The sequence below is a fragment of the Myodes glareolus genome, chromosome 13 (genome assembly GCF_982192425.1).
Source record: "Myodes glareolus chromosome 13, mMyoGla1.1, whole genome shotgun sequence".
NCBI classification, from domain to species: Eukaryota; Metazoa; Chordata; class Mammalia; order Rodentia; family Cricetidae; genus Myodes; species Myodes glareolus.
Window position 1 is genome coordinate 13,140,233 of NC_142038.1, and position 25,149 is coordinate 13,165,381.

Consider the following 25,149-nt stretch of genomic DNA (forward strand, 5'->3'; position numbering starts at 1 on the left):
CTCTGAGCATGCAGGCCAGGTACCCAAGCCCAGAGCTCTCGGTTTAGCATCAGTGTCCCTGCAGGCTCCAAGACTTGCGCTATGAATACCCAGGCTTAACCTGTCCTGGAATTCTGCTGAAGTAATCCCCACATATCTAGTCTCCTCCCCACCCATTCGTTCCCCTCTTTGGCTTGGCATACATAGCCAAGTCACTCACGGTATGATCCTGACCTGGGCAGAACATCCCTGCCACCCCCACCTAACATCCACACACAGAGGCAGCCTTTGAGGCGGCCTCAGCATAAAACAGGAGTCTCCTACCCACCCCACCAGCCTTTCCAGCCCTTCCCCAACCCCACCCTCACCCCATAACTGTTCTCTGCTTCCTTAGCCAGACTGAGCTCACTGAAATGTGAAATTTGAAGCCAGCGTTCCCCTTAGCAACCATGGTAACACAGGATCTGATAGAGAACCTGCAGTCAGAAGAATACCAGCTTCCACCAGACAGTGGTTTCCAGAGGGAAACCAGTCCCACTCCAGGCCGTTTTTAAGTAGTCTTCAAACTTCAGAGATGGTCAGCACACTCCGAGGGCAGCTGGCTTCAGGGGGCTGCCACGGGAAGCTGGCTTCTGGAAAGAGGCGTGAGGCAGCTTTGGGTACGTTCTCTGAAACACAGAATGCCTGTGGCTCCGTGGAGAGTGAACGAGCCCTATGATGAGTATATTGGTGGGGTAATTTTCCTAATTGCACCAACTCTTGGGTATTTTTAAGTTGAGGTGAGTGGCAGAGCCCTTGTGACCCTTGCCCTTCCAGGTCCCTTCTAGAGAATTCTCAGCTCCATATCATCTCGATGGACAATGAATTGGTCTGTCTTCCCTTTGTGAAAGACAGTGAGTGAGGGCTCCCATGGGGAGGGAGACATGGAATGGTTAAAACTTTTCTGCTCACAGTCAGGAGAAGCCATGCGTCTCCTTTCCAGTTCTGGGTGGGCTACAAGTCTCCGTTCCTGGTCTCAGTGTTCTCTCCCTGTAGGAGGTATTAGCCTTGAGATGAAGCAGGGACCAGGGTATCCACTCACCCAGCCTCTAGCCTGAGCCCCCTCCACCGCCCCCATCTCAGTGACAACCTCCCCTGCCCTCCTCTCCTGCTCCTCCCAGCCTTTTGTCTCCTGGGGCCATGCCTTGTAATTTGAAAAATATTCTAACTTGGTAATTAATGTCTGAACTTCAAGAGCACCCCCATCCTGCTTCTACAGAGCCAGCTGAAGGCGGGCCAAGATGCGGACGTAGATGTGAAAAAGCTAAAAGGAGACGTGGGGTTTCCTAGACGTTCCCTTAGCTTAGCTGACTGTAAGGGTGGGATTCTAGCTTGATAGAATATGGGTACGAGACACAGGCATGCAGAGATACCTGTGCTTGAAGCTGTCTCAACTTGTAAGTTGGGGGGCGTAGTTAAAAGCACACATGGGTGTCTCCCCACCTTCCCGCCATGACCTCAGCCATTTCCCAGTAGGCTAATGACAGAGTCTGTTCAGCTCAACAGATTTGGGAACACTAAGATGTCAGACAGGGGCACTTTCTGAGGGCAGTTCTGGGGGAGAGAGACAGAGAGGACTAGGAAAAGGGGGAGGGAGAGAAGGGGAAGGAATGGGAGGGAGAGAACAAGCAAGCAAGCTATGTTTAAAAACATAATGGGGGAACTGAAAGGAGGAGGAAGTTGTCATGAGTCTATTATGTTAGAAACCTATGTGGATATATTTGTGTCTTTCCAAATTATTTATTAAATTGAATAAAATATATTCATTAACTACACTATTGGTTACAATTTGCCACATAATTCTGATTTACTTAATTAGTCATTAGCAATGTTAGGTTCTTTTACTCTGATATTTTTTAAATTTTTATAGACTTATTTATTTTACATGTTGATGAATGTTTTGGCTGCATGCATGTATGTGTACCCCATGTATGCCTGTTGGATTTCCTGGAATTGAGGATACCAATGGTTGTGAGCCACCATGTGGGTGCTGGGAATCAAACCCAGGTCCTCTGGAAGAGTAAGTGCCATTTGTAACTGCCAAGTCATCCCTCCAGCCTTTATTTCAATATTATTAGTTGCTAATATCAACTCTCAGATCACATGTTATCCCTCAGAGAGAGAAAGATTGCAGTAAGACTAAGGTCAAACAAAACCAGCCGGGCAGTAGAGGTGCAGGCCTTTAATCCCAGCACTTGGGAGGCAGAGGCAGGCGGATCTCTGTGAGTTCGAGGCCAGCCTGGTCTACAGAGCGAGTGCCAGTACAGGCTCCAAAGCTACACAGAGAAACCCTGTCTTGGAAAGGGAGACAGACAGAGAGAGAGAGAGAGAGAGAGAGAGAGAGAGAGAGAGAGAGAGAGAAAGGGAGAGAGAGAAAGGGAGAGAGAGAAAGGGAGAGAGAGAAAAGGAGAGAGAGAAAAGGAGAGAGAGAAGAAGAAAAAAAGGAAGGGAGGGAGGGAAGTCAAAACCCTCCTGAATTCAGAGGGCTTAGGGATCAGAGCTGCCCAAACTCAGCGATGTCAGATGTGGGTCCCCGTGAAAGGCCTCTTCAAAGGCCAGTTTAAGGTAGGCTGAGTGTCTGAGTGTCAAGCTAGAGCCAGAGGCAGGAGCCATTAGCTGTGGTAATTCTCCTGAACAGGGGTTTGATGAGTGAGGAGGTAGCTCACCAGTGTCCTAGGCACCTTACAGTCTTCAGGACTTCTCCTTCTATACTCTCAGGTGAGGGGTGGTACCTCTGGGTGACTGGCAAGCCCGTGTGCTTGGTGTTTCCCATGTCAATTTAATGCAGTTCTGTGTCACTATTGACGGGCACAAACTCTTTATTAGTTTGTACTTAAGTGATGTTTGGCAAGTGATGTATACACGATGTGGAATCATTCTTTCTTGGCACTTTATCTCCAAGATGGAGTAACTCAAGTCAGGGTCGTTACTTTATAAGATGGAGTCATTGTAGGCTGGGCACAGCCTGAAGGAATGCTGCTGTTTTATGGGCCCCACCAGTTCACAGAGGCAGGGAAGCCGACCCTTATGCTTCCTGAAGCCCAGCTCTCAGCTTGCACTAGCTCTGCAGACTCACAGTTCACAGTCAGCCTGAACTAATGTCACTCCTCTTGTGTCATCCCCACCGTGGGACAGGAACAGCATTGGGAGCACGCGTCCTCCTAGGAGAGAGGTCCAGGAACCATCCCTCCTCCTTTCCATCTGCTTAGAGCCAGCTAGAATCCAGGTCCCTTTGGATAGGTCTGGGTCAGTAAGGCGCAAGACTGTGACTTCCAGGCCCGTGGCTTCTTGGCCCGGGGCAAACCCTAGAAGAGGAAGCCTCTTCCAGGCGCAGCCTGTTCTTGGCAGGAGGGGGTACCTACAAAGAAGGCAGAGTTGAAGCCGGCACCCTAGCAGCTTGCCCTCTCTGGCCTTCAGGGTCCTGGTCAGGTGCAGAATTAAATGCCTGTCACTTAGTAGTTTTGCTAACTACAAACAAATTCCTCCCTCTCTATTGCTCCTTGTCTGAGGGATACCTCACCTCTGCAAAGTCAAGACAGAGACTAAGGGGATCCTTTTAGTTGTGCAAAGTGAAGTGTTTCTTGTCACTTAGTAGTTTTGCTAACTACAAACAAATTCCTCCCTCTCTATTGCTCCTTGTCTGAGGGATACCTCACCTCTGCAAAGTCAAGACAGAGACTAAGGGGATCCTTTTAGTTGTGCAAAGTGAAGTGTTTCTTAGTAAGAAACACTAAGGTGAAGGAAACCAATGAAAACGCTCGGGGCCTTTGCACAAGGTACTCTCAGGTAGTGTGCCTGCTCGCTAGACATTCTGGTCTCTGTTCAGCTTTCTGTTCCTCTCAAGGGTCCCGACTACACTCACCAGCCCACCTTCCTTCTCTTCACAGCCCTGACAGTCGTCGGTGTTACCTTAGGTTTCCTTTGTTAATCTGTTTGCTTTCTACCGTGGGAACTCTAGAGGCAGGAAATGTGTCTATTTATAGATAGGTCCCCAGTGGTGCCTGACATAGGGTAGGTACTGGATAAATACTCATTGAAGAAACTAACGAAATAACATGTCTAGACTGGGCGGACAGAAGACGAGGGTCAGCCTTTCCAAAAGGAACCCGAGGAAGCTCCTCAGAAGAGAGGGCAGGATCCTTAAAGAGGCAAAGTGAGAGGTATGATGGGCTGTCTGCATGCCGTTCTTAGAGATGAGCCCAGAACCCTGAGGAAAACAAAGATCAAACTCAGAAGTAGACTGTGCCCACAGGACAAAAGAGCCCATGGTCCAGCTGTTGGCATTCAGGCGTGCATCTGGCTCCATTTAGCGGCCTTTTCTCAACGCCAGCCCCCTAAAACTTCCTGGGAGATGGGAGATTTAATTCATCTGCCCAGAGTCAGGATCCCATGAGCCAGGTTCATCAGGAGAGAACAGAGGGGCTCCAACAAAGCTTCCAGGAGTGTCCAGGGACATAGCCCCCCTCCCTGGGGTGAGGGGCATTAAGTAACCACCTGCTGTGTGTCCGCTGGACATGATGATCCAGGGGATCTTCCAGCACCACCCTGTGTTCCTACCATAAAGAAGACTGAAAGGGAGCACCCCAGGCTCAGGAAGCCCCCTTAGGTAGAACTCAAGGATGAAGCAGGTTTAGTAAAGCGGGAAGCGGGAGAATGGAGTGGCTGGGAGAGGCCGCCACACTGGCAAACACTGCCAGCCTGAGAAGCCCGGTAGCACTCCGCCATCCCCCGGAATCTCAGCTATGGAGCTATGTCCAGTGTCACCAGATGGGAAGCCACTGCTGCAATTTTCAATTTTCTAGTAGCCAAAGCAGGGGCTGGTAAAACATTATATTATCAATGGTATCCAAATAATTATAATTTCAACATGATGTAACTAATAGTAAAGAGTTACCCATGAAGTTTTCTAGCTTCAAACTCTCATGCTTCTACCTCAGCCTGGGTGCTGGGATCACTTTAGCAACCAATAGTTTTTAATAATCTTCTTGTGTGTGTGCCCTAAGTCTTTGAAACCTAGTGTATGTTTTCATGTGCAGGCACGGCTGAGTATGGGCCAGACACCATGTAAGTGCTCAAACCACGTGTGACTAGTGGCCATGGTGCTGGCCGGCACAGGTATGGAGCTAGCTAGCTCCTGGAGCCAGCAGGCTCTTGGAACCGTTTCGGATGCTAGAAGTTACAAAAGTACTATTTACCTGTTTCCCTCTCTCTGAGCACCCAGCAGAAAGGGGGAGCAGTAAGAGCTGAACCCCAAGACCCACAGCCAACTCCTGGGGCTGGGAGGGTTGCAAAAAGCAATCCTCCAACTCCAATGGACAAAGTGGGAAGAAAATACAGGAAGGGAGAAGGGCCCTGGCGAGGATGACGCTTCATGAGAGGTCTCAGAGCAGAACCCACAGTGGGGATCAGTGCCAGCAGCTGCCAGTTGTTCCCTCCTACGCCCCCTATGGAGAAGGCACAATTGACCCATTCTTTTACTGCCTGCTTGATTTCTTAGGGCGACCATTTCTGTAGTTAAGACCTTCTCCCTTGCTCAGACATATTAAAACATAGAAGTATTTGCTGAACCTGGTTTCCCAGGGTTGAAAGTTAGACCTAGGAAGTGCAAACACTCTGTGGAAATGCAAACACACATGCAGTAACTAATTATCCTTGATTCAAGGCTGAAGCCCAGCTTGAAACAGTTAGTCCAGAGACCAGAACTGTAGGTACAATTCCCCTCTTGGCTCATGGTGGCTACTTCGCCTAGAGGGGGATATGACCAGTCCTGGGGCAGGGGACAGGAAGGGAATGAATTGGTCTGCTGCTTTGAGTCTGGGCTGGCCTGCGTTCCGCTTGGTTTGGAAATGGTAGTCAGAGGAGAGTTTGAGGTGTGGGGAAGGGCAGGGAGGATGTGGTTTGGGCAAGGGGAGTCCAGAGGCTTCCCTGGGCTTGGCCCGGCGCCATGGGAAGTCTCAGAAACTCTGCAGGCCACACTGAAGTGCCTTGCCTGGCTGGAGCTGAGGGCGTGGCCAAGGATTAGCTGACTGGAAAGCAATTAGATGAGGTGCGGCTGGGGAAATACCTGGAATCCCAGGGCTGGGGTCAAGACTTGCTTGGCTAACCCCGAAAGCAGGAGGCCTTGGGGGTGGGGATGGGGGCAGGGAGTGTCTGGGGATTAATGGCGGCCACTTACTGATGGGAAGAAGTGGATTAGAATGTAGAGAGCCAGGGGAGCCTTCAGTCCTCTGAGGAAGAGACCCTTGAAGACCATTGCTGAAGACCTTGCCCACCTGTTCCTACCCCTGCTCTGCCCCATGAATTTTCCTGTCATAACCATATGGTCTTAGGGCTCAGGGCGGGTATGAAGTGACCCTTCCAGGGACATTCACACTGGGGAAGGAGAGGTGAGAAAAGTGGATGCCCCTGAAAGCAAAGGGTGGCCAGCTGCTTGAATAGGGATAGGGAAGGGTCATTAGCCCTGCTACCCAGAAAACCCCACATGAATTCAAGCTTGCCTAGCTGCCTGAATCCTGCCCTCCAGGCAGGGCAGGGAACTTCCACCCAAGGCCCCTACTCTAGAAGTGAAATTTCAGGTTTGCATATAGGCATCATTAGATCTTGACTGCTTAATAAAAGCCTTCAAGATCACATTCAGGACTGCCACGTGCAGAAGGCTAAGGGTTGCTCAGTGCAGAGCGGGGCTTCCCCTCCCATCTCCTTCCCACAGATCAGCCTATCAACAGAACATATAGAACAGCAGAACTGTATAGTAAATACATTCTAAACTTTGTGGACCAAGAGGCAAAATCAAGTCCAACCATATCCCTGTGCCTTGGAGTCCAACAATCAACCATCCGGGTGGCTTAGGAGCAGCATGAACTTTGGCTGCGCTTCACAGCATCCTGGTTGACGGAACTCTGAATTATTGTGCATAATTTGTATGTGTCTCAGCATTGTCTTTTGAAGGAGGGGGACTTTAAACTTCTTCCCTGCTATTTAAAAAAATATAAAAACTGCTCTCAGCTCATGAAAAACAAGCCTTGGCCAGATCCTCTTGGTGACTGTAGCTCACCGCCCCTGATCTGGAACTGTGGTCCTCAACTGGGAAATCCCCATTCAGGAGTTTTTACTACACATTAACGTGAGAATCGCTGTCATAGGGAGAATTCACAGGTTCCCTGGCATGCAGATGTTATAGCAAGAAGGACCTCATCCTAGTACCGTAATCCAGAACAGCCTCCATCCCAGTTTTGTAGATGGCAAGACTAAGGCCCAGGTAACAGAATCGTCATGTGAGCCCAGGCGGTGGCTGCTTCTTCCCAGGAATGCAGAACTAGATGAGTTGTTTCGTTTTGTTTTGTTTTTAAATCTGTTTCTAGCTGCTCTCAGAGATCTGCCCTGCCAGCTCACACTGCCCAGAGCTCTCTCTGAGACACAGGAAGTGTGTATGTGTCCCCTGGAGTCCCAGTGTGGCCAGGCTCTGGTGAGTCATTTCCCACAAGTGGAACTGGGTACACTGAACTGTCTTCATGAGAAACTCGGGCCAGCTGTGGGTACCTTCGGGGCAGAACCCTGAAGGAACCTGAAAGTGCCCTCTGGGAGGAGGGCCCTAGAATGAAGAATGAGACATCGAATCATTAGACTAACAGAGTTTGAAGATCCCACACTGCTGGTGTTATCTGGGGCCTGTGGCAGGTTCCGTTTCATCTGTAAAGTAGGGGGAAACCCTCGTACCTGCCTAGCTCTTGCAAGAATGAGAAATCCGACTTACCATCTGACACATGGTAGAGAACACTATTGCGTCTTTATTGATCATCCTGGTTTATTTATCCCTTAATCATTCAGTTGCCCATAAGGCACATGACATAGGAGACCCTCGCTGTGCTGCTGACCCTATGGAGTCCCCCTCCATGCACTTGAAGCGTTTCCACTGATGATCCTTGGTACTCTAGTGTGGCCCTCGTGGGAACCCACTGAATTTAGATCTAAGCATCTAGAAACCTGTGTGTGTGCGCATGCATTGTTCCGGGACAGACGGCTAGTTTCCATCCATCTTCAGAGGGCTCCGTGTTGCCAAGAAAGTCAAACATGGAACTGAGTGCTGGAGCTTGGCGGTAGAACACCTACCTGCTTCACGTGTGCAACACCTGGCTTCCATTCCCGACATGAAAAAAAAAAAAGAAAAGAAATCCATAGTGAGCTGAGAGGCACTGGCTTCCTGCCCTCCCCAACATGTGTCCTTGGGCACATTAGAGGTGTCTCATTCAGATCTGAATGTCTGTCGTCAGCCAGAAATACCCAGACTAAAACTCCCTCCTTGCCCCACCAATTCCCAGAACCTGATGATTCTCCAGAAAGAAAACACCTCAGCAGAGTAACCGAGAACAGGTGCGGCTGGGTAAAACCACCGCCCCTAGCATCCCTGTGCTTGCCTTGGGTTCAGTATAGAGCTGGGGTTTCCAAAAGCAGGGCCGGGCACCAGCCTCAGTAGGCAGCTCCAGCCTTGACAGGCGGCAGTGTCCTAAGAGAAGGGCCCCTTGACTGTAAGGGCAACTCTGGTTACGTTTCTTCACCTGGCATTCCCTTTTATGGAAATGCACCCAAACACTTAGAATTTGGGCACATTTTTGCATGTGTTACGTTTAAATAAAAGTCTTCTCAAAGATGTCCAACTGAGAGGAGTCAAAAGATGTTATAAAATCACCCTTTTGCAGACTCTCTATGTAATTTCGCTACCAAGTTAGCACAGAGCTGAAGAGAGTCATTTATACATAAACGCAAATAATAGTGTAAGATTTTAAAAATAATCCTAAAGCCAGATTTAAGTGTCTCTTACCATTCAAGCTGCTATCTAAGTCTGCTTGCATAGCTTCGGTTGGCTTTAATTCTCTTACGAGCCCACAGACTGACCAGACTGCCTGGCGACTCCAGTGGACATGCCTGGGACCCGCCTTTTTGGGGGTAGTCTGCCCACCAGGGCAATGGCCCCAACTCCAGGATAACCAGACCTCTTTGTCCCTCCCAGGGTCTCCTCTCCTGAGTCTGTCTTATCTCTTCTATCACATACACTCCCTCTATGGTGGTTTGTTCACATCAGTGAGTTCAAGGGGAGAAACCCACCCTTAATCCCACACCCGCCTCTCACCTTTTACTGCTCTCCGCTGTAGAGTCAGCTCTTTCAAAAGATCAGTCTCCTTCCATGCTATCTCCCTGGGTGGCTTCTGCCCTCACCAAGCCAACAGCATAGTCCCTGTTAAGTCCAACATATGTGTTAAACATCCATTATCTGAAAATCCATAGTACTCCAAATTCCTAGACTTTTTGTATACTCCATGAAACCAGAGATGGAAAATTCCATACTATGAAACTTTATTTCGTGCACCAAATTATTTTAAACGCTCTATAGAATTGTCTTCAGGGTGTACATCTATATGGTGTATATGAAGCATAAATGAATCTCATGTTTAGACTTAGGTCCCATCCCCAAGATAACTCAGGGATATGAAATATTCAAAAATTGGAAGAAGAAAAAAAAAAAGGAGTGGGGGGAGGAGGAGAAGAAAACAACTCAGGCATCCAAAATACATTTGATCCCAAGCATTTTGGATAAGGGACACATACTTGTATTTACCAATGCCACAGGACTGTTTTGGCTTTAGCTCAACTGTCCTAGCTCAAAAGCAGCTATAGATGATGCTCTTCAGATTTTATCACTGTCGTCGTTGTTGTTGTGTTAAGACTCACCGCATAGCCTCGGCTGAACTTGAACTAGCAACTCTCCTGCTTCCCCTTCCTTAGGACTGCAGACGTGTGGCACCGTGCCTGCCTTATGAGTAAATTGTACATGAACGAGCATGACTGTCCCTGCACAATGTTTTTATGGGCGCTGAAAGTTGAGTTTCGTATAATTTTTACAGTCTAGCCAAATGCATTTTCCTCAGCCATTTAAGAAAGTGAAAGCGGGGCTGGAGGGAGAGGTCCATGGTTAAGAGCCCTGGCTGATCTTTTAAAGGACCCACCTGAGTTCAATTCCCAGCGCCCCCATGGCAGCTCACAACTGTCCGTAAATCTAGTTCCAGGGAACCCGACACCCTCACAAAGACACACATGCAGGTAAGACACCAAGGCACATAAAAAATGAAAAAGAAAGAAGAACACATTTTTTAAAGATGCCAAAGCCATTCTTAGCTCTGTAGACCAAATGCCCATATAAAAAGCAGAGCACAGAAGGGCACGGTGTCCTGGGTCTTGCTCCACGTACAGCTATGGTTCTCAGTTATGAGTACTTGGCAAGGTCTAGATGTCTTTTGGGGTTGTCACTACTAAGGGTTTCTGGTGGTATTTGGTGGATAGAAGTTGAGATGCTCACCGCGCTCCCCCCCCCCCCCCCCCCCCCCCCCGTCTGCGCTCTATGCACTAGAACCCAGTTCGCGAGCTTCAGGCAAAGGGCTGGAGGTTGAGAATACACACGCAGAGACAGACTGACACACAGACCTTCCAACACTGTACCAAAAAGCCCCTCTTTAATAGCACTTTGGTGGCTTAAATACCCTGTAGTCAATGGCCAACAGGTAAAAATCCCATCCTCTGATCCTCTAGGCAAAGCACAGCTTTTAGTCACTTCAATTAGAAGGTTCTAGTAGGGAAGAGCAGCTGAAGGCCAGGACTCAATTAGTCCCAACACTATAGCACATTCTATTCTACACAATGGTGAATTATATGACGCAAATGGCAGTCACCTATGGCTGAGCACCCCTGGCCTAAATGACCCATAGGCTGAGGGCCTCTGGGACCCTGGAGGTTCCTTTACGCTGAAGATTTTCCTTTGCTTCTCCAGTCAGGACCATCCCTGAGCTCCACACTCCAGTGACCCAGCCAGAATGTCTCTCCGGACACCTTCAGTGGTGGTCCTTGTAGCCCCCGCCCACGGTTTTGCTTAGGCTAGGCAGGCATTCTCCCTGACTCCTCCCTCCTGCTCCTCAGATGATCGTCACTTCCTGCCAGCGTGGAGATGAAAAGAAATAAAGTTGGTTGTTGTGTCTGCCTGAAGCTCCTCTCCTTCCTGATTACATCAGGAGCACGGGAATAGGCAAGCAGAGTGTGTGCATACCCATGGACGCACCCTTAAACAGGCTTATGGTGTACAGCTCACCTCCTGAGAGCCAAGGGTATACAGTGCAATATGAGACTTGACCATGGCCGAGGCAGTGGTTCGGGAGGTACCATCCCAGGAGCTATTCAGGATCAACAGCTCCTCCAGACTACCCAGATCTGCACTGCCATAGCTGTGCCCATCTGTCTCCCTAATCCCTCCCCCCTGGGGATTAGACCCCTGCTGACTTCTAATGCCCAATGGACCTCAGCACCCATTTGCAGGGATGGGCCACCGACTTCTGGCTGTCCAAGCCCAGAGCTGTCTCTGACTCTCACCTTGTCCCATCCTGAGTCTGCCAGGTCCCAGGGGCTGTGGACAACTTTTGCAACTATCTTGAATTTGGTCACTTTGTTCTCTTCGGCTCAACTAGGCCACTGTACCTTCCACCTGAGTTACTAAACCAGTTTTCTAACCATGCTTCCCTCCGCCTCCCCGTTCTGTTTCCATCCCCTCTGACAACACTGTAGACCACTGGTGTGAGGGACGCCTCCCTGCCTAGAGTACTCTCTTTTCTTCTTTCTTGCCTGAGCCTCCTCCACACAAGCGAGAAGAGCTCTGCCTGTCATCACCCTGTGCCCCATGAAGTCCTCTTAGTGATGAGTGATGAGCTGTCCCCTGGTGGAGCTGGGCTCGCTGCACTCTAGCTATCGTCCCAGCCGACTCATGTGGAGTATCTGTCTTCCTTCCTGCAGCAAACCACAGAGGAAGAGAATATTACTGGCCCTACATTGCAGATTAGAAGGCTGAAGCCCAGAAAAGTGAACACTGCGTTGTGCGGTCTAAGTGAGTGGCTAAGTTAGGATTAGGACCAGTAAGGATTAGGATCAGTCAGTCTTTCTTTATAGCCTGTGTTCCAAGCACTCATCTTCTTGGATGCTGGGGCTCGTTACTGGATGGATGGATGGATGGATGGATGGATGGATGGATGGATGGATGGATGGATGGATAGGTGGATGGGTGGGGTGGGTAGATAGATGGGGTGTGGGGAGTGGATGGATGGTTGGATGAATGGAGGATACTTTTCTACCTATAAAGAAGTTAAAGGCAGGACATCCCATACACTAAGCCTCTTGGTCACTGAAGTTCCCTTTGGAGTAGCTTTGCCTCAGTCCAAGCTTTCTTTCAGACCCGGTCCTCCAAAAGGACCAGGTAGGCACAAACCCAGCATGAACAGTGTGAAGAAAACCAACCTATGCGATACCATAGGCTAAGAGAAACCAAATTGTTGCCTCCAGGAACATGCATGAATAGTGAGCCTCTGACCAAGGACATTAGAGGAGGCATTTAGGAAGACTTCAAGGAACAGGAAGAGGGAGGAGAGGAGGAAGGAAGAGAAGTGGGAAGAGGGAGGGGGGAGGGTCATGAGGTAGGTCTTGAGGAATCTGGAAAGTGAAGTCAGGATGGAAGGAGGTGTAGCAGAGGGACTGGCAATCAGAAGCTGGAGGCGGGTGAAGACAGGACAGCTCCGGAGGCCTGTGAACCCCTAGAAAGAGATCTGGAAGAGGAGAGGGGAGAAGGCAGGCCCTGATGGAAGTGGGCCAGGTAGCAGAAATGCCAAGCTACGCACTTTGTCTTCTTGTGAGATGCAGTCAGTTGATGGCAGAAAGAAGGCACAGAGACAAAGAATATCGACTCGAGGATCGTTCACCTGAAAAGATCATCCCACCCATGATAGCCCTGCCCCATCATTAAATTTCTACTCTGCTAAGGGAAAGGCTCTAAAGCCAAACAAATTTCCAGGTGCCAATTAAACTCTCTTATCTCTAGGTCTCTGGGACTTGGCAGGATACTCGCTGAATCCCTTCTGAGGTCCCCAAGTGGCCCCAGGCCCTTTTCTCAGCCCAGGCCTGTCTGCCCTTCTGCTGGGTGCCTGCCACTCCAGAGTGAGCACAATGCTAATTATGCCTTTGGCACAGCCCTATTCTCTCAACAGAGCTTACTCGTCCCAGGCCCACCTGTCCTGCCCCATTGGTGCTTAGTTACTGTCTTTACGTACTGTTACCCACCAGGGAACCAGCTGGGCTCTTGTCACCCAAGGGGCAGCTCTCAGTTCAGCTTCTGCAGTGTGGCTTCTGCTGCCATACCTGCTACATCACAGGAGGACCACGCCCCCTAACTGGGATGCAGGTAGCTATGGGCTTTTATGGTTTTGGTTTTTGTTGTTGTTGTTGTTGTTTGAGCAGAGTTTCTCTGTGCCTTGAAGCTTGCAGTGTAGACCAGGCTGGCCTCAAACTCACAGAGATCTGCCTGCCTCTGCCTCCCAAGTGCTAGGATTAAAAGTGTGCCCCATCACCCTGTCTTTATGTTCATTCTTAAGTGCAACATGCAGATGTTGCCATGTGGGAGAGAATAGTTCTCCGTGGCAGAAGAATGGGTCAGCGTAGGACGACTTCTCTCCCTCAAGGTCCTTGTTGGCCACTTTCGCACCCCACTCCCATAGCATCAGGTTGTGGCCCCTGCCACTGGAAGAACAGACAGCAGTGTGTTGATGTGGGCCTGCACAGAGAACTCTAAGAAGCTTCTTCCGGGTAGGTCCAGGCAACAGTGGATGGAACAGCCCACCAGATCACCTTTGACCTCTGTCTATAAGTTAGGGCCCCTAGGCAGAGGGTGGATGGCCCTCTTTGCTGCAGTCTCCTCAGGTTTAAGATATGAGAAATCTCCACTCTCTTGAGGTCACCACCCCGCCATCTCTAGAGCTTAAATCTATTTGCCTGGCGTTGTGAAAGGGAACATCTCGCTCCTCAAGCAGGCAATGCTGTCTCTGAGCCACTGTGCAGACAAGAGGAATGCGGGAGGGAGGAGGGAACTGGTAGGAGTGTGACCTGGCTAGTGCCCTTGCAGCCTAGTGACTCCGGGGTGGCTAGATAGCAGCATAGCCACCCCTAGGAAACTCACTCCTTAAGAGGAAGGACAGTTTCGCAAGTGAAGATGGACCTGGTGAGTTGCCCATCGGGCCCTGGCACGGCGCTGGGCCTGTTAGGAAATCAGGGAGACACTGCGTCTCCCGGGCAGGCGCCACTTCTCACTTGCCCCAGCCCTGCTTGCTTCAGGCGCTGGCTAAAGAGCCAGGCTGGTAGCTGGGCAGGTGGCTGGGCGCCCTCTGCCACCGGCCTGGTGCCCGGGAAGCTACAGCTACAACTTGGAAAGTGTCCCTCTTCTGGGTCCCACTGGTAAGGCCAGGGGGCTGTCAGGGGCCGTGTCAGCAGGAGGGCAGTCTGACGTTGGGGAAGGATTCCAGATTGTTTCCTCCAGCCAGAGGCTGAGCTCCAACACCCTCTGTCCTTTCCTGTCAAGTGGGGACTCCTCTGTACACACACAAAAGAAAACCCCACCCAAGATGCCCTGCTCCCTCCCACCCCCACTTGAAGATAAAGGTTTGCCTCTTGGTCAGTCACTGCCTTGTTTTCACCGAGTCGTGAAGGTACACGAAGCTAATATTTCAATATTGTATGTTTGATCGTGCAGAGGGGTATGGGGCAGGAAAGAGGGTGTCATCTTGGGGTCTACTTTTGAACCCTCTGGGCCTGTCACTCAAATGAGATGTTTCTCAGAGGAGACAGGGCTGTGGGAATGAATTCAGGGTCAGTAATGAAAAGAGTCTAAGGCCAATAAGTTGGACTGGCGATGGCAGTGAGTGAGCCAGGGGCTGTGAATGAGGATCGGCACAGTACAGACCCTGCTCACTTGGGGGAATGAAACTGTGAGGCAGGCAAGCTTTTCTGAGAATCTTTCCCATTTCATAGGCTTTGAAAATACAGCAGCGTAGAACAGTGTGAGATCCCCAGAAATCTATGATCCCCGGCTCACAGAACCTTAACTGTGAGCACCTAAAGTCCACCTAGCCCTTCAGCTTTCCCCTGCATCATGTGCTACTCCAGATCAGCAGTCTATGAGACATTCAGACTTACTGCTAGGGATGCTCCTTGCAGGCAGAGGACTAGCCTGCTCCACTCTTCGACGTCTTATTCCAACCCAGCAGCCGCTCATTCTACAGGCCAGTTGCTATGGGAACTATAACCTTGAATTTCCTGGCTCTGGGGCTGTGAAAATCACAACCTGAACCTTCCATGGATGTGGGTTTTTCGATTAATTTCCTGTTTGATTGTTTACTTTAGAAAGCGGAAAATGCCTTTGCAGCAGCTAGGTCCCTTTACCCAGAGGCCGTCACACCCTCCCTGCAAAGCCGGCAAGGTCAAGGCCAGGCCTTAGGTGGGTGGAGGTAGAAGAGGCAGGGGCCAGGGCAGGGAAGAGGCCCAGCTAGGGGCAAAGGGCAGCCTGGCCTCTTTTAACCTTTTTCTTAGTGGGGTCCCAGGATGGTGTGACAGACCCAGGAGCTCCAGCTTTGGCCCTAGTTGGGGAGTCTGGCCACCCAACCAGAGCCCCAAACCTGGCCCCTAGCCAGCCTTAACCCTCCCTGACTCAGAGAACCATTCTGTGCTGAGTCAGACCCAAGCTGCAGTTACTCCATTCCTGCCGGGTAATGTGAGGGGTGACAGCCAGCGATGGCCCCAAGTGCCTGGCTCCCTAGGCTAAGCCGCCCCATGGGCAGCTGAGAGAATGCCTGCTTTGTTGTCTCTATTTGCTGCAACAGAGAGTGGTGTGTTGGTGTTGCCGGTTGCCATGACTGCATCCCAGTCTCTCTGTTCCTTGTGTGGGGACAGGGGTGGGGGGGTGGGAGTGGGGGGAAGGATGGGGGCTGGCAGGCAGGCTCAGGTGAGGCCCAGGGTACAGGTATCCTCCTCTCCAGTGGTAGGCATCCCACAGTAGAAACACTGACAACCCCGAGCCTTCCTCCCCATCCGCATGCACAGCCTCAGAGAGAGGCAGGAGCTCTGACCCCCACTTGATTAGTGAAGACTCTGAACCCAGGGCAGAAGTGGAGTGGCCTTGTCTTCGTGGGCCTATGAAGTACTCTACAGAGCAGGGCCGTTTGGAGAAGGGAGGTGCTGCTGCTAATTGCTTACAGATGAGAGGCGAAAGCAAACCAGGTATGCAGTCACCCACCTCTCCCTGGCCTCTCCCTTTCAGCCTAATTCTGTGCCACTCACTGCGTAGCAGTAGCTAAGCCACTTGGGACTTTGAAGCCAGACTAGACCTGGTTCAAATCCCGTTTTCCCCACCTTCTGAGCTCTCCAGGGGAAGTTATCTTACTTCTAGCCTGATTCTGCCCTTTTAGCATGAGAAACTACATTGTGTCTAACTGGGCCGGGAGGATTTTAAAAATGTCCACAAGAGTACCTAAAGCAGTCACCGAAAATGTCAAGTAGGTTATAGGTGAGGCACCCAAAGGTGATGGGCGACATGCAGAAGCCCACTCTGAAAGTGGGGAGTCTGAGAGTTACCGCCAGTGTTTCCTGTTCACCCTGGAAGCAAGATGGGTGGACGCTGGGGTAGCTCGAAACGGAAAAGACAAGCAGTTTCTAGAAAAGAGACTGGGAAGGACACCACAGGCAAAGCTGGGAGGCATTGGCTGCAGATGCAGCCGACTTCCCTTGTTCCACACAGGGCCCCCAGGCTCTGAAAATTTACAGCTACTGGGATTCTGAACAGTGGCCCTCCTACCCAGGCCAGTGACTGGGGTTTGGCCCCCAAGGAGCTGTGGCCCCTGGCTGTGGTATTCACAGAAGGATTCAGTGTCTGCTCAGAGCCCCGGATTACGTTTCCGCTCCCCTGGGCCAGCGGTAGAGTGAAGCACTACACCCCCACCCCCGTGTGACATTTAGTGTGGCCACTTTGTAGGGGAGGATTGCAAGCTCGGCAAGAAAGGAACTAATTATTCCCGCTGGGCGCCTGGTCCACAGCTAGGGTATCTGCTCGCCTCCATTAGAAGGCTGGCAGCCAGGCCTCAGGCACAGGCTTGGACTGAATGCCAGGGCAGAAGTACACACTTCCTTGACATCTGACCCTGGCCACCCTACCAAGACTTCTTGTTAGAGTAATAGACAAGTGATATTAGGGGAAATTTTCCTCTGGGCAGGGGGAGGGGTGGTATCTGAAATGCAGGCAGCACAGATTGATAATGATAAGAAATGAACATGTGCTATGCTAACTCTATAGCTTTCCCCACAGGGCAAGCCACAAGAGCATCTACATAGGCACCTACACAGCCCCTGCCTCATCTACATAGGTGCCAACACAGCCCCTGCCTCATCTACATAGGTGCCAACACAGCCCCTGCCTCATCTACATAGGCGCCTACACAGCCCCTGCCTCCAGCTCTGAGAGAGCCCTTCTCTTGTGGGCGCAAGGCTGATCTTTGTACTTGATCTTTCTCTAGCCTAACTCTGTCCTATCTATTCCAATCTGAAACTTCTAAACAGGGCTACGGATCCTCCTGTCTCCACATGCATTTCTGTCAACCCAATGTCATTCTCTTTCTCTTGATCTCCTCTTCTTCTCTTCCATAGACAGGCTCTGAAGGAAAACAAGAGCGTCTGGTGAGAGAAGGAGAAAGAGGAAGATGGGGGAGGCCTCCAGTAAGAAAGCAGATCTATACTTTCTAGGTGTACTTGGGACCTCCCTCCCACTCTCCAGGCCCGATCCGCAACTTCTACCTGCCTCCATCACACACTGATGTCATCATGGCAAAGGTCACCCTTTCTTTCCTAATCACTAGGTCCAGGGCACTGTGGTCATTGTTCATCTTACTTGACCTCTACAAGCATTTGACTTGTTGACCTGTACTTCCTGGAAATCTTGGCTTCCATGACACTGCCTTCCTCTTGCTCCTCTTAGCTCTCTGGCCACCCTCCTCTTCCTCCCCTAAGGTTCCTCCTCTCTTCTCCTTTTAGCCATTGCTGATTCCAAGGTTAGAGCCTTTACCTCCTTTCTCTTCTTATTCCACGTATTCCCCAGGTCTTTTCACTGGGTACTGAGCCAGATGGCCACTCTCCAATCATCCTCCAAGACCATTGCTAAGGACCTCGAACTCAGCCTTCCTAACAGCTCGCTAGCTCCTGCCTTCCCATACCATTGGTGGAATTGCCCTTTTATGCAGTTGCTCGAGCTTGGAGCCTGCCACGCTCCTGCCCCCTTACTCACTGTAAATCTATTCTCTCTTTCCCTTATGCCTGGCTCAATCCAAGCCACCACAATTCTACATGGCAGCCTCTCACCGAGCTTGTTGCCTCCAGGCCCAGCCCAAGGCTCCCAGGACTCTGAGGTTCTTCTGTGTAAGAAAGGATCTTTGTTAAATGAAAATATCATCTGCTATTCCCCCATTTAAAAGCTTTCAGGGGCTCTCCAGAACTCTGAGATTTAACAGAAAGAGAGAGAGAGAGAGCGCCCTACCCCGAGTCCTGTGTATGTTGGGTGTCTTGGCACACTGTTGGGACACTAGTCAGTGCATTAGTGAACTCTGTTTGCTCATAGTCTTAGCTTGTGTATATTCTTCTTTGCAAAATGCCTAGACTATTCTCCATTCACCCCATGATTCAACCCCATATGCTTGGCAAAATCTCTCTTGTCTTCCTTACTCAGAAGTCTTTTTATCCTTGTATTTACACTATGTTGTATTAGCATACAGTGGATGCTCCTTAAATGTTGGTGTAGGTGGATACATGCACATCTAGATGGATGGTTGGGTGGATGAATGGATGCATGCATGCATGCATGCATGCATGGATGGGAGGATTGATGGGTGGGTGGGTGGATGGATGGATGGATTGATGGGTGGGTGAATGGATGGATGGAAGGATGGATGGATGGATGGATGGGTTGGTGAGTGGGTAGGTGGATGGATGGACAGATGGATGGGAAGATTGATGGGTGGGTCGATGGGGAGGTCGATGTATGGGCGAATGAATAGGTAAGGATGAGCAGATAAAGTAGATGAATGGGTAAACAAATGGATGCAAGGATAGAGTGTGTTGATGAATAAACAGATGTCACCAGTGCAATCAAAAAACAGGCAAAATCAATTCAATTTTGTGAAAGCCCAGGTTGGCTCTTGTCACCATAGAGCAGAATTGAGAATTATGAGTTCCAGCTTTCCAACTAAATATTACCCAGTCTCAGAGAAATGAAAAGCATTCTCTGTGGAAGAGGATGCTGACCCAGGGCTCTGAGCTCTGTCTAGCTCTGCTCAGGCTCACTGTCTGGCTGGCTTATGCAAGCCAGTTAACTACTGAGGCTTGGTTTCTCTGTCTATTAAGTAGAGATAATAATGCCCGTGGCCTTTGCTTGTCTCCACAAGAGTGTCACGAGGGTACGAAGTGTGTTAGGATCTGTAGGGAAGATATATGTTTATAAAGATATAAATGCAATCATAATAATAACACCTTGCGTTTGAATCAGGCTCTGCAGTTTTCAAAGCTCTTGCCTGTATATTATCTCAGTTGACTCTCAAAACAGTGAGACAGATATTATCCCCATTCTCAGGTGAGGAAACTGAGGCACAGCGTGATTAAGTGGCATGCCCTGGGTCACTCTTGGTGAGTGGCATATCTTGACTCCCGTCTGCTGCACGTTTTTGATGATAGCTTTTCTTGGATGGATTATCTGTCTCCCTGAACAGAGAGAGCCAGACATAATTGGCCCTCTTCTCGATGACTCAAAGTCATTACTATGAGTATCAGTTCCTGTGTTGTCTTTTAGACTCGGCTGTGACGCAGGTTCAAAGCCAGCAGAGGCATAGGATAGGTAGGCTCTGCCAACTAAAAGTTACCCTTACAGTGCAAGTGGCTGAGTGAAGTCCCCAGTTCAATATCCCATCATCCACGTGCTGGAACTGTGTCTTCTTTTCCTTTCTTCCTCTCTCTTTCCAATGTCAGTGTTTGCCCATCTCTGAAGTGTGGGCAAACCTCTAATCCTTTGATCTCCTTTTTAGTCTTCCTGGCCTTCAACTTCTTCCACACTTTGATTTTGGCCTTATAAGCCTTGGTCCTTCCATATACACAGCCAGCTAGTCAGGGTATTCTGATGGACTCCGGTCTCCAGCAAAGTAGTCAGTGTACTCTATAAACTTCTTTATCCGGCATCCTCCTTGCTTCCCTCAGCCCACCCAGAACCAACATTACTGAGAATAGGTCAGGGCCAGCATTAGCTGTAGCATTTGAGGCAACTGGGTCTGTTCTCCAAGACTGCAGGATACGCCTGTGGAGAGCAGGGGTGGTCAGGAAGGGCTGGTCAGCGTGCCTCAGGTTGACACCCTATCTAGTGAGACGCAAAGCTGTAGTCTACTTGCTCACCCCTACCATCCCGTCAAGACAGCCCTCCACTTCCTTCTGTCAGCGCCTTCTTTCTCTCCCTGCTGGGTGGCATCCCAAAAGCCAGCCTGGTTCCATCCTGGGCACGCCTTGGGCAGCATGCCCATGCCCCATGGCCCTTCCCCGGGGACTCGGGGATGCTCTTTCTCTAGTTGCTGTCAGGCCTCCCACAGCCTGGCTGGAGCACCTCAGCTTCATCTCCCTGAGGGAGGATGTGATGGGTGTGCCCACAACAAGGCTCCGGCAGAGACAATAGCACAGGAATGCATTCGCTTCCTAACAAACACTGTGTGGGCTCGTACAATTGCCTTGGATTCTCGTCCAAGAAACACATTTCACGGTGCAAGGGTGCGGGTGGCTTGCCTGCCCGAACCCGCCCACATCCCTCTCTATGCCAAAGACTTGAATGAGGATAGCCTCTTTCCCACCCAGACCTTCACCCTAAGATTGGCCCACGCTGGTCCTCCATTGGTGCAGCCCTTCTTTCTAAGAGTGAGAAGGACAATGTATTCTCCCAGGGGGCCTGCTCTGGTTGCTGTCCTTTTTCTTTTTTTTAATAGCCAGTTTTTTGTTGTAGTCAAATATACATAGCATAATATTTCCTATTTTCAGTATACTTTTACAGAATTAAACCCATTCACATTGCTCTGTAATCATCCCTACCAGTCACACAGAGTCTTTTTATTTCCCCGATTGAAAACCTGTCTCCATCGAATAACTCCCCATCACACGTCCCAATTCCTGTTAGCTACCTGCTTTCTGCCGCTATGAATTTGTCTGTTCTCGGGACCTCATAGAAGCAGAACCATGCTGCATTTGCCCTTTTGTGCCAGGCTTCTTTCATTTAGCAATATCTTGGAGGTTGGTTGAAGTGATGGCACATGTCACAGCTCGTTTTAGAGCTGAATAATATTCCTTTGTCGAGGTGGATCATTTGTTTACCCTTTTCCCCCAGTGATGGACACTTGGGTCTCTCTGCCGTCAATTATATAGCCATGAAGACATATACAAGCATTACATCTATTCCGGTGGCCGCTCCTTTTTTGAGACGAATCTTTGAGTTCAAGCAACCATCTCCTGAAAAATCCCGAGTAGAACACACATAAATAAGAGAAGTGCTTGGCCCCCTCAACATCCAAACAGTATTCTCTGACCCGAAACCTAGCTGTCCTTCTGGGAACCTAGACTTGAAGAAATGGGACACAGATCAGGAAATCTGGGTCAAGGTGGAAGAAGGGGGAAGTTCCATACTTGGAAGGATGTCTGTGATGCCTACAAAGTCCATGAGTGACTGCACCTTCTTCATCACTGAGGATGCTGGGTGGGTCCAGGCAACCTGGATGGATATACACAAAGGGGTTCCAGAAAGGGAGCCCTCATTGGTTGAGGCGGTGAGTCTCTTGTTACCACCAAAAAAAAAAAAAAAAAAAAAAACAAGCAATGGGGACTTCCTCCTGACTATCCACAGAGTGGAGCAAGGCACCCTCAGAGGTCAAAGAAGGAGGCTGAAGGAGCTCTATCTGCAGCCATCACTAAAGGGTCTAGGCATCCATATTCAACAAGTAGCAAGGAGCCAGTCTGCATCTAAGGGGTGAGCAGGTGTCTTCTTGCTTATTTTTTTTAATTATTTTTTTAAATATTTATTTATTTATTTGTTATGTATATAATATTCTGTCTGTGTGTATGGCTGCAGGCCAGAAGAGGGCACCAGACCCCATTACAGATGGTTGTGAGCCACCATGTGGTTGCTGGGAATTGAACTCAGAACCTTTGGAAGAGCAGGCAATGCTCTTAACCTCTGAGCCATCTCTCCAGCCCCTTCTTGCTTATTTTTTGAGACAAATTCTTTAAGTGAACCTGGAGCTCACTAATTAGGCTAGACCAATAAGCCATTGAACCCCAACTCCTGTCTCTGCCTCCCCAGAGCTGAGATTATGCGTGTGCCCCATCAAACTTGGCATTTTGACCCAGGTTCTGGGGATCCAGCTTAGGTCCTCATGCTTACAAGGCGAAGTGCGCCATCTCTCCAGCCTCTCCTTCATGTATTCTCTGTGCAAAGCCACAGTGAAGACGGGAGAATGAAAGACAGAGCCCTCTGTAATGTCCTTGAGAAAGCCCAGCCAGTAGGCCTGAGCCATGGGCCCATCACACAATGTGGTTTTTGGCTTAGCACAGGCTTTCTCAATAGCCAAGTAAGAGATAAGATCTGAAGAAAGAACCCTTCCACAGTTCCGCTTGGGAGGAACACGGGCCCTGGCAGGGTAGAAGTGGTACTGTGGTCTGTAGGGAGCCTGGGACACAGTACAGTCACGAAGATGAGAGGAAAAGAGTATAGGAATAAAGGAAGGAAGATGGACAGGCCGCAGAGCCTCATCCTGTCATTGAAAGTCAAAGGCAGGCAAGCAGGCTCTGGGCAGGAGAAGTGAGGAGCAGCTGTTGGCTCAGGGGTCAAAGCATTCTGCTGACAGGCCTCGAAGCCGCCTGAGGCTTTCCCTGCAGCATTACCGGAAGTGGGAAAGGCCACTTTTCAGGGGTAGAGATAGCCCGGTTCACAGTAGGCATCTCAGGCCCTGGCTCTTTGAGGAATTTCCTACAACATTACTTCACTTGTCACTTGTTCTTCGAAACAAAGTTTCGCTGTAGCTTTGAAACCTGCCCTGGCACTAGCTCTCGTAGACCAGGCTGGCCCCAAATTCACAGAGATCCGCCTGCCTCTGCCTCCCGAGGGCTGCAATTAAAGGCACTGGCGCCACCACCGCCCTGCTGACCTAGCAGACTCTTGTGGGGAGATACTACAGACCCAAAGAAGCTGACCTCAGGACCAAACATGACCCAGGCACACACCTACATTGCTGTGGGAAACCTGTCTCAAGTAGTTACCACAACTACCTTTATTTGTTACATCATGAGCCTACCTTTCACCTTTGGCCTCCAGACCCCAGTTTTTCCTCCTCCCTACACAATGGCCAACACCCGCCCCCACAGTCTCCAGTCCCCTCCCCTAGAAATCACATCTTCTGCCCTCCTTGTAATTTCAGTAGCATTTTATTTATTTATTGTGATTTCTACAACACCTCCAATCCCCAAGTTTAGGTATTTGAAACAGGAATATCAGGAATTCGAGGTCATTCTCGGTTATATAACAAGTTCAGGGCCAGTTTGGGCTACGTGAGCTTCTATCAAAAAAAAAATTTTTTTTAATGGTAAATTTTATGTTAGATGACTTGTGTCTCGGCTTCTAAAGAGAGGCATTGAGTGGACAGGTTGGATAGGTAGAGGAAAACGTGTTGGGATGTGGTCAAGCAGGGCTGACCAAGGCCTTGGTTGGAAAGCTCTCACCGAGGGTGAGTCACAGCGGCTTTGCCTTGCACTGCTGCACCAGTGGAGAAGAAACTGATGACTGAACTCTCGCCTGTAGCCAGACCCCGGCTCCTGACCCAGGAGAGAGACCAACAGCATCAAAGCTGGGTCAGGAGCGAGCAGGACAGTGACCCACCCGCTGGGCTCACAGCTGATGTCCAGCCTGACTGTCGTCTTCTCTGTCCTCTTTTCTGCAGCTCTTACAGTCTCAGGATGTGAAGGAAGACGCTGTCCTCTGCTGCTCCATGGAGGTGAGCTGTGGGCTTAGGTGGCTGAACTCCAGGTGCTCACCAGCGGAGCAACCACTGGTCCGGGGATGTCTGCAGAGCCAGTCATGGGCTGTTCTCTAGAGGAATCGATACAGGCTGGCGCTGTCCACTTCCCGTCCCAAGACCTTCTGCTATTTGGATCAGGCATGCCACACTAATGACTTAAGAGGTTGCAGGTGACCTGCTGTCCCCAAAGATGCCCCTTCACTTCCATGGCATGTCATTAGGAGAAGGTGCCAAATGCTTGATTGAATCTCCTCCATTGGCTGAGCCTCTTGGAAGGCTTCCGATCTTAAAGATGCGGCCACTGGACACCAAAACTTTTCTAATCTTTCTTCCAAGGCTGGTTCTGGGGCAGATCCTTGCCTTTTACAATAGCCCAGAGTCACGGGGGGTGGGGGTGGGCACACACAAAGAAGAAGGGCCTCCTAGCACAGGGACCCTGCCTGTCCATGCCAGCGAGCATTTTATATGTTCAGGGGACTCTGGCCAGGTTGCAAAGCACACCCCTGGAACTTTGTGCCAAGAGCCTGCACAACAACTTTGTTTGGATGGGATGGTCATGAAGTTTATGTGTTGGGCTCCTGCTGGGCACCTGCATGGTGCTTGGGGAGATTTGAGGGAAAGATAAGACAAGGTCCCTTCCTTCAGATGGCTTCAAGGCTGCGTGCACAGTGGCTGGGGACTGTATGGGAAGAGTGTGCATACAGAGGGTATATCCATGGAAATCAGGGGAGTGAGGTCAAGATGAGTCAGAGAGCTCAGGAAAGGCTTATGGGAAAGGTGATGCCTAGAAAGCAGGTAGGACAAGGCCAGGGTGCAGTGGCAATGAGGGTTCAGATTATATGGAAAGGGACCCACAGGAGCTGTTAGCCAAAGATGAGAGCTTCTCCTAGCCAGGTTGTTTGTTTGTTTTTTGTCATTCTTGTCCCCCCCCCCCAAGATTGGTGGATTTCCCAAGATCACCTGACTGACTTTCTACTTCAGTTCATATGTCTCTCCTACCTATTATTACAAATGTGGGCAGAGGTCAGTTCTGGAGCTAGAGGTAGGTTTGGAGTTAGAAAGCAGACCCCATGACCCTTCCTGTTCCATACGGACACACACAGGTACCAATCACTAATCTGTTTCCAGAGAAATACCTGGCAAACGGAAA

The 25,149-nt window shown here is 50.0% G+C and overlaps 1 protein-coding gene across 2 annotated transcripts in view; it reads left to right on the top strand.

The window, feature by feature from the left end:
• Positions 1-25,149, top strand: part of Ctif (cap binding complex dependent translation initiation factor) — a 256,126-nt gene that overhangs the window by 226,571 nt on the left and 4,406 nt on the right. For both annotated transcript variants that reach the window (XM_048419124.3, XM_048419127.3), the window contains exon 11: positions 23,922-23,975. In XM_048419124.3, coding sequence (XP_048275081.2) covers positions 23,922-23,975 — 54 coding nt within the window. The remainder of the gene's footprint in view (positions 1-23,921; positions 23,976-25,149) is intronic.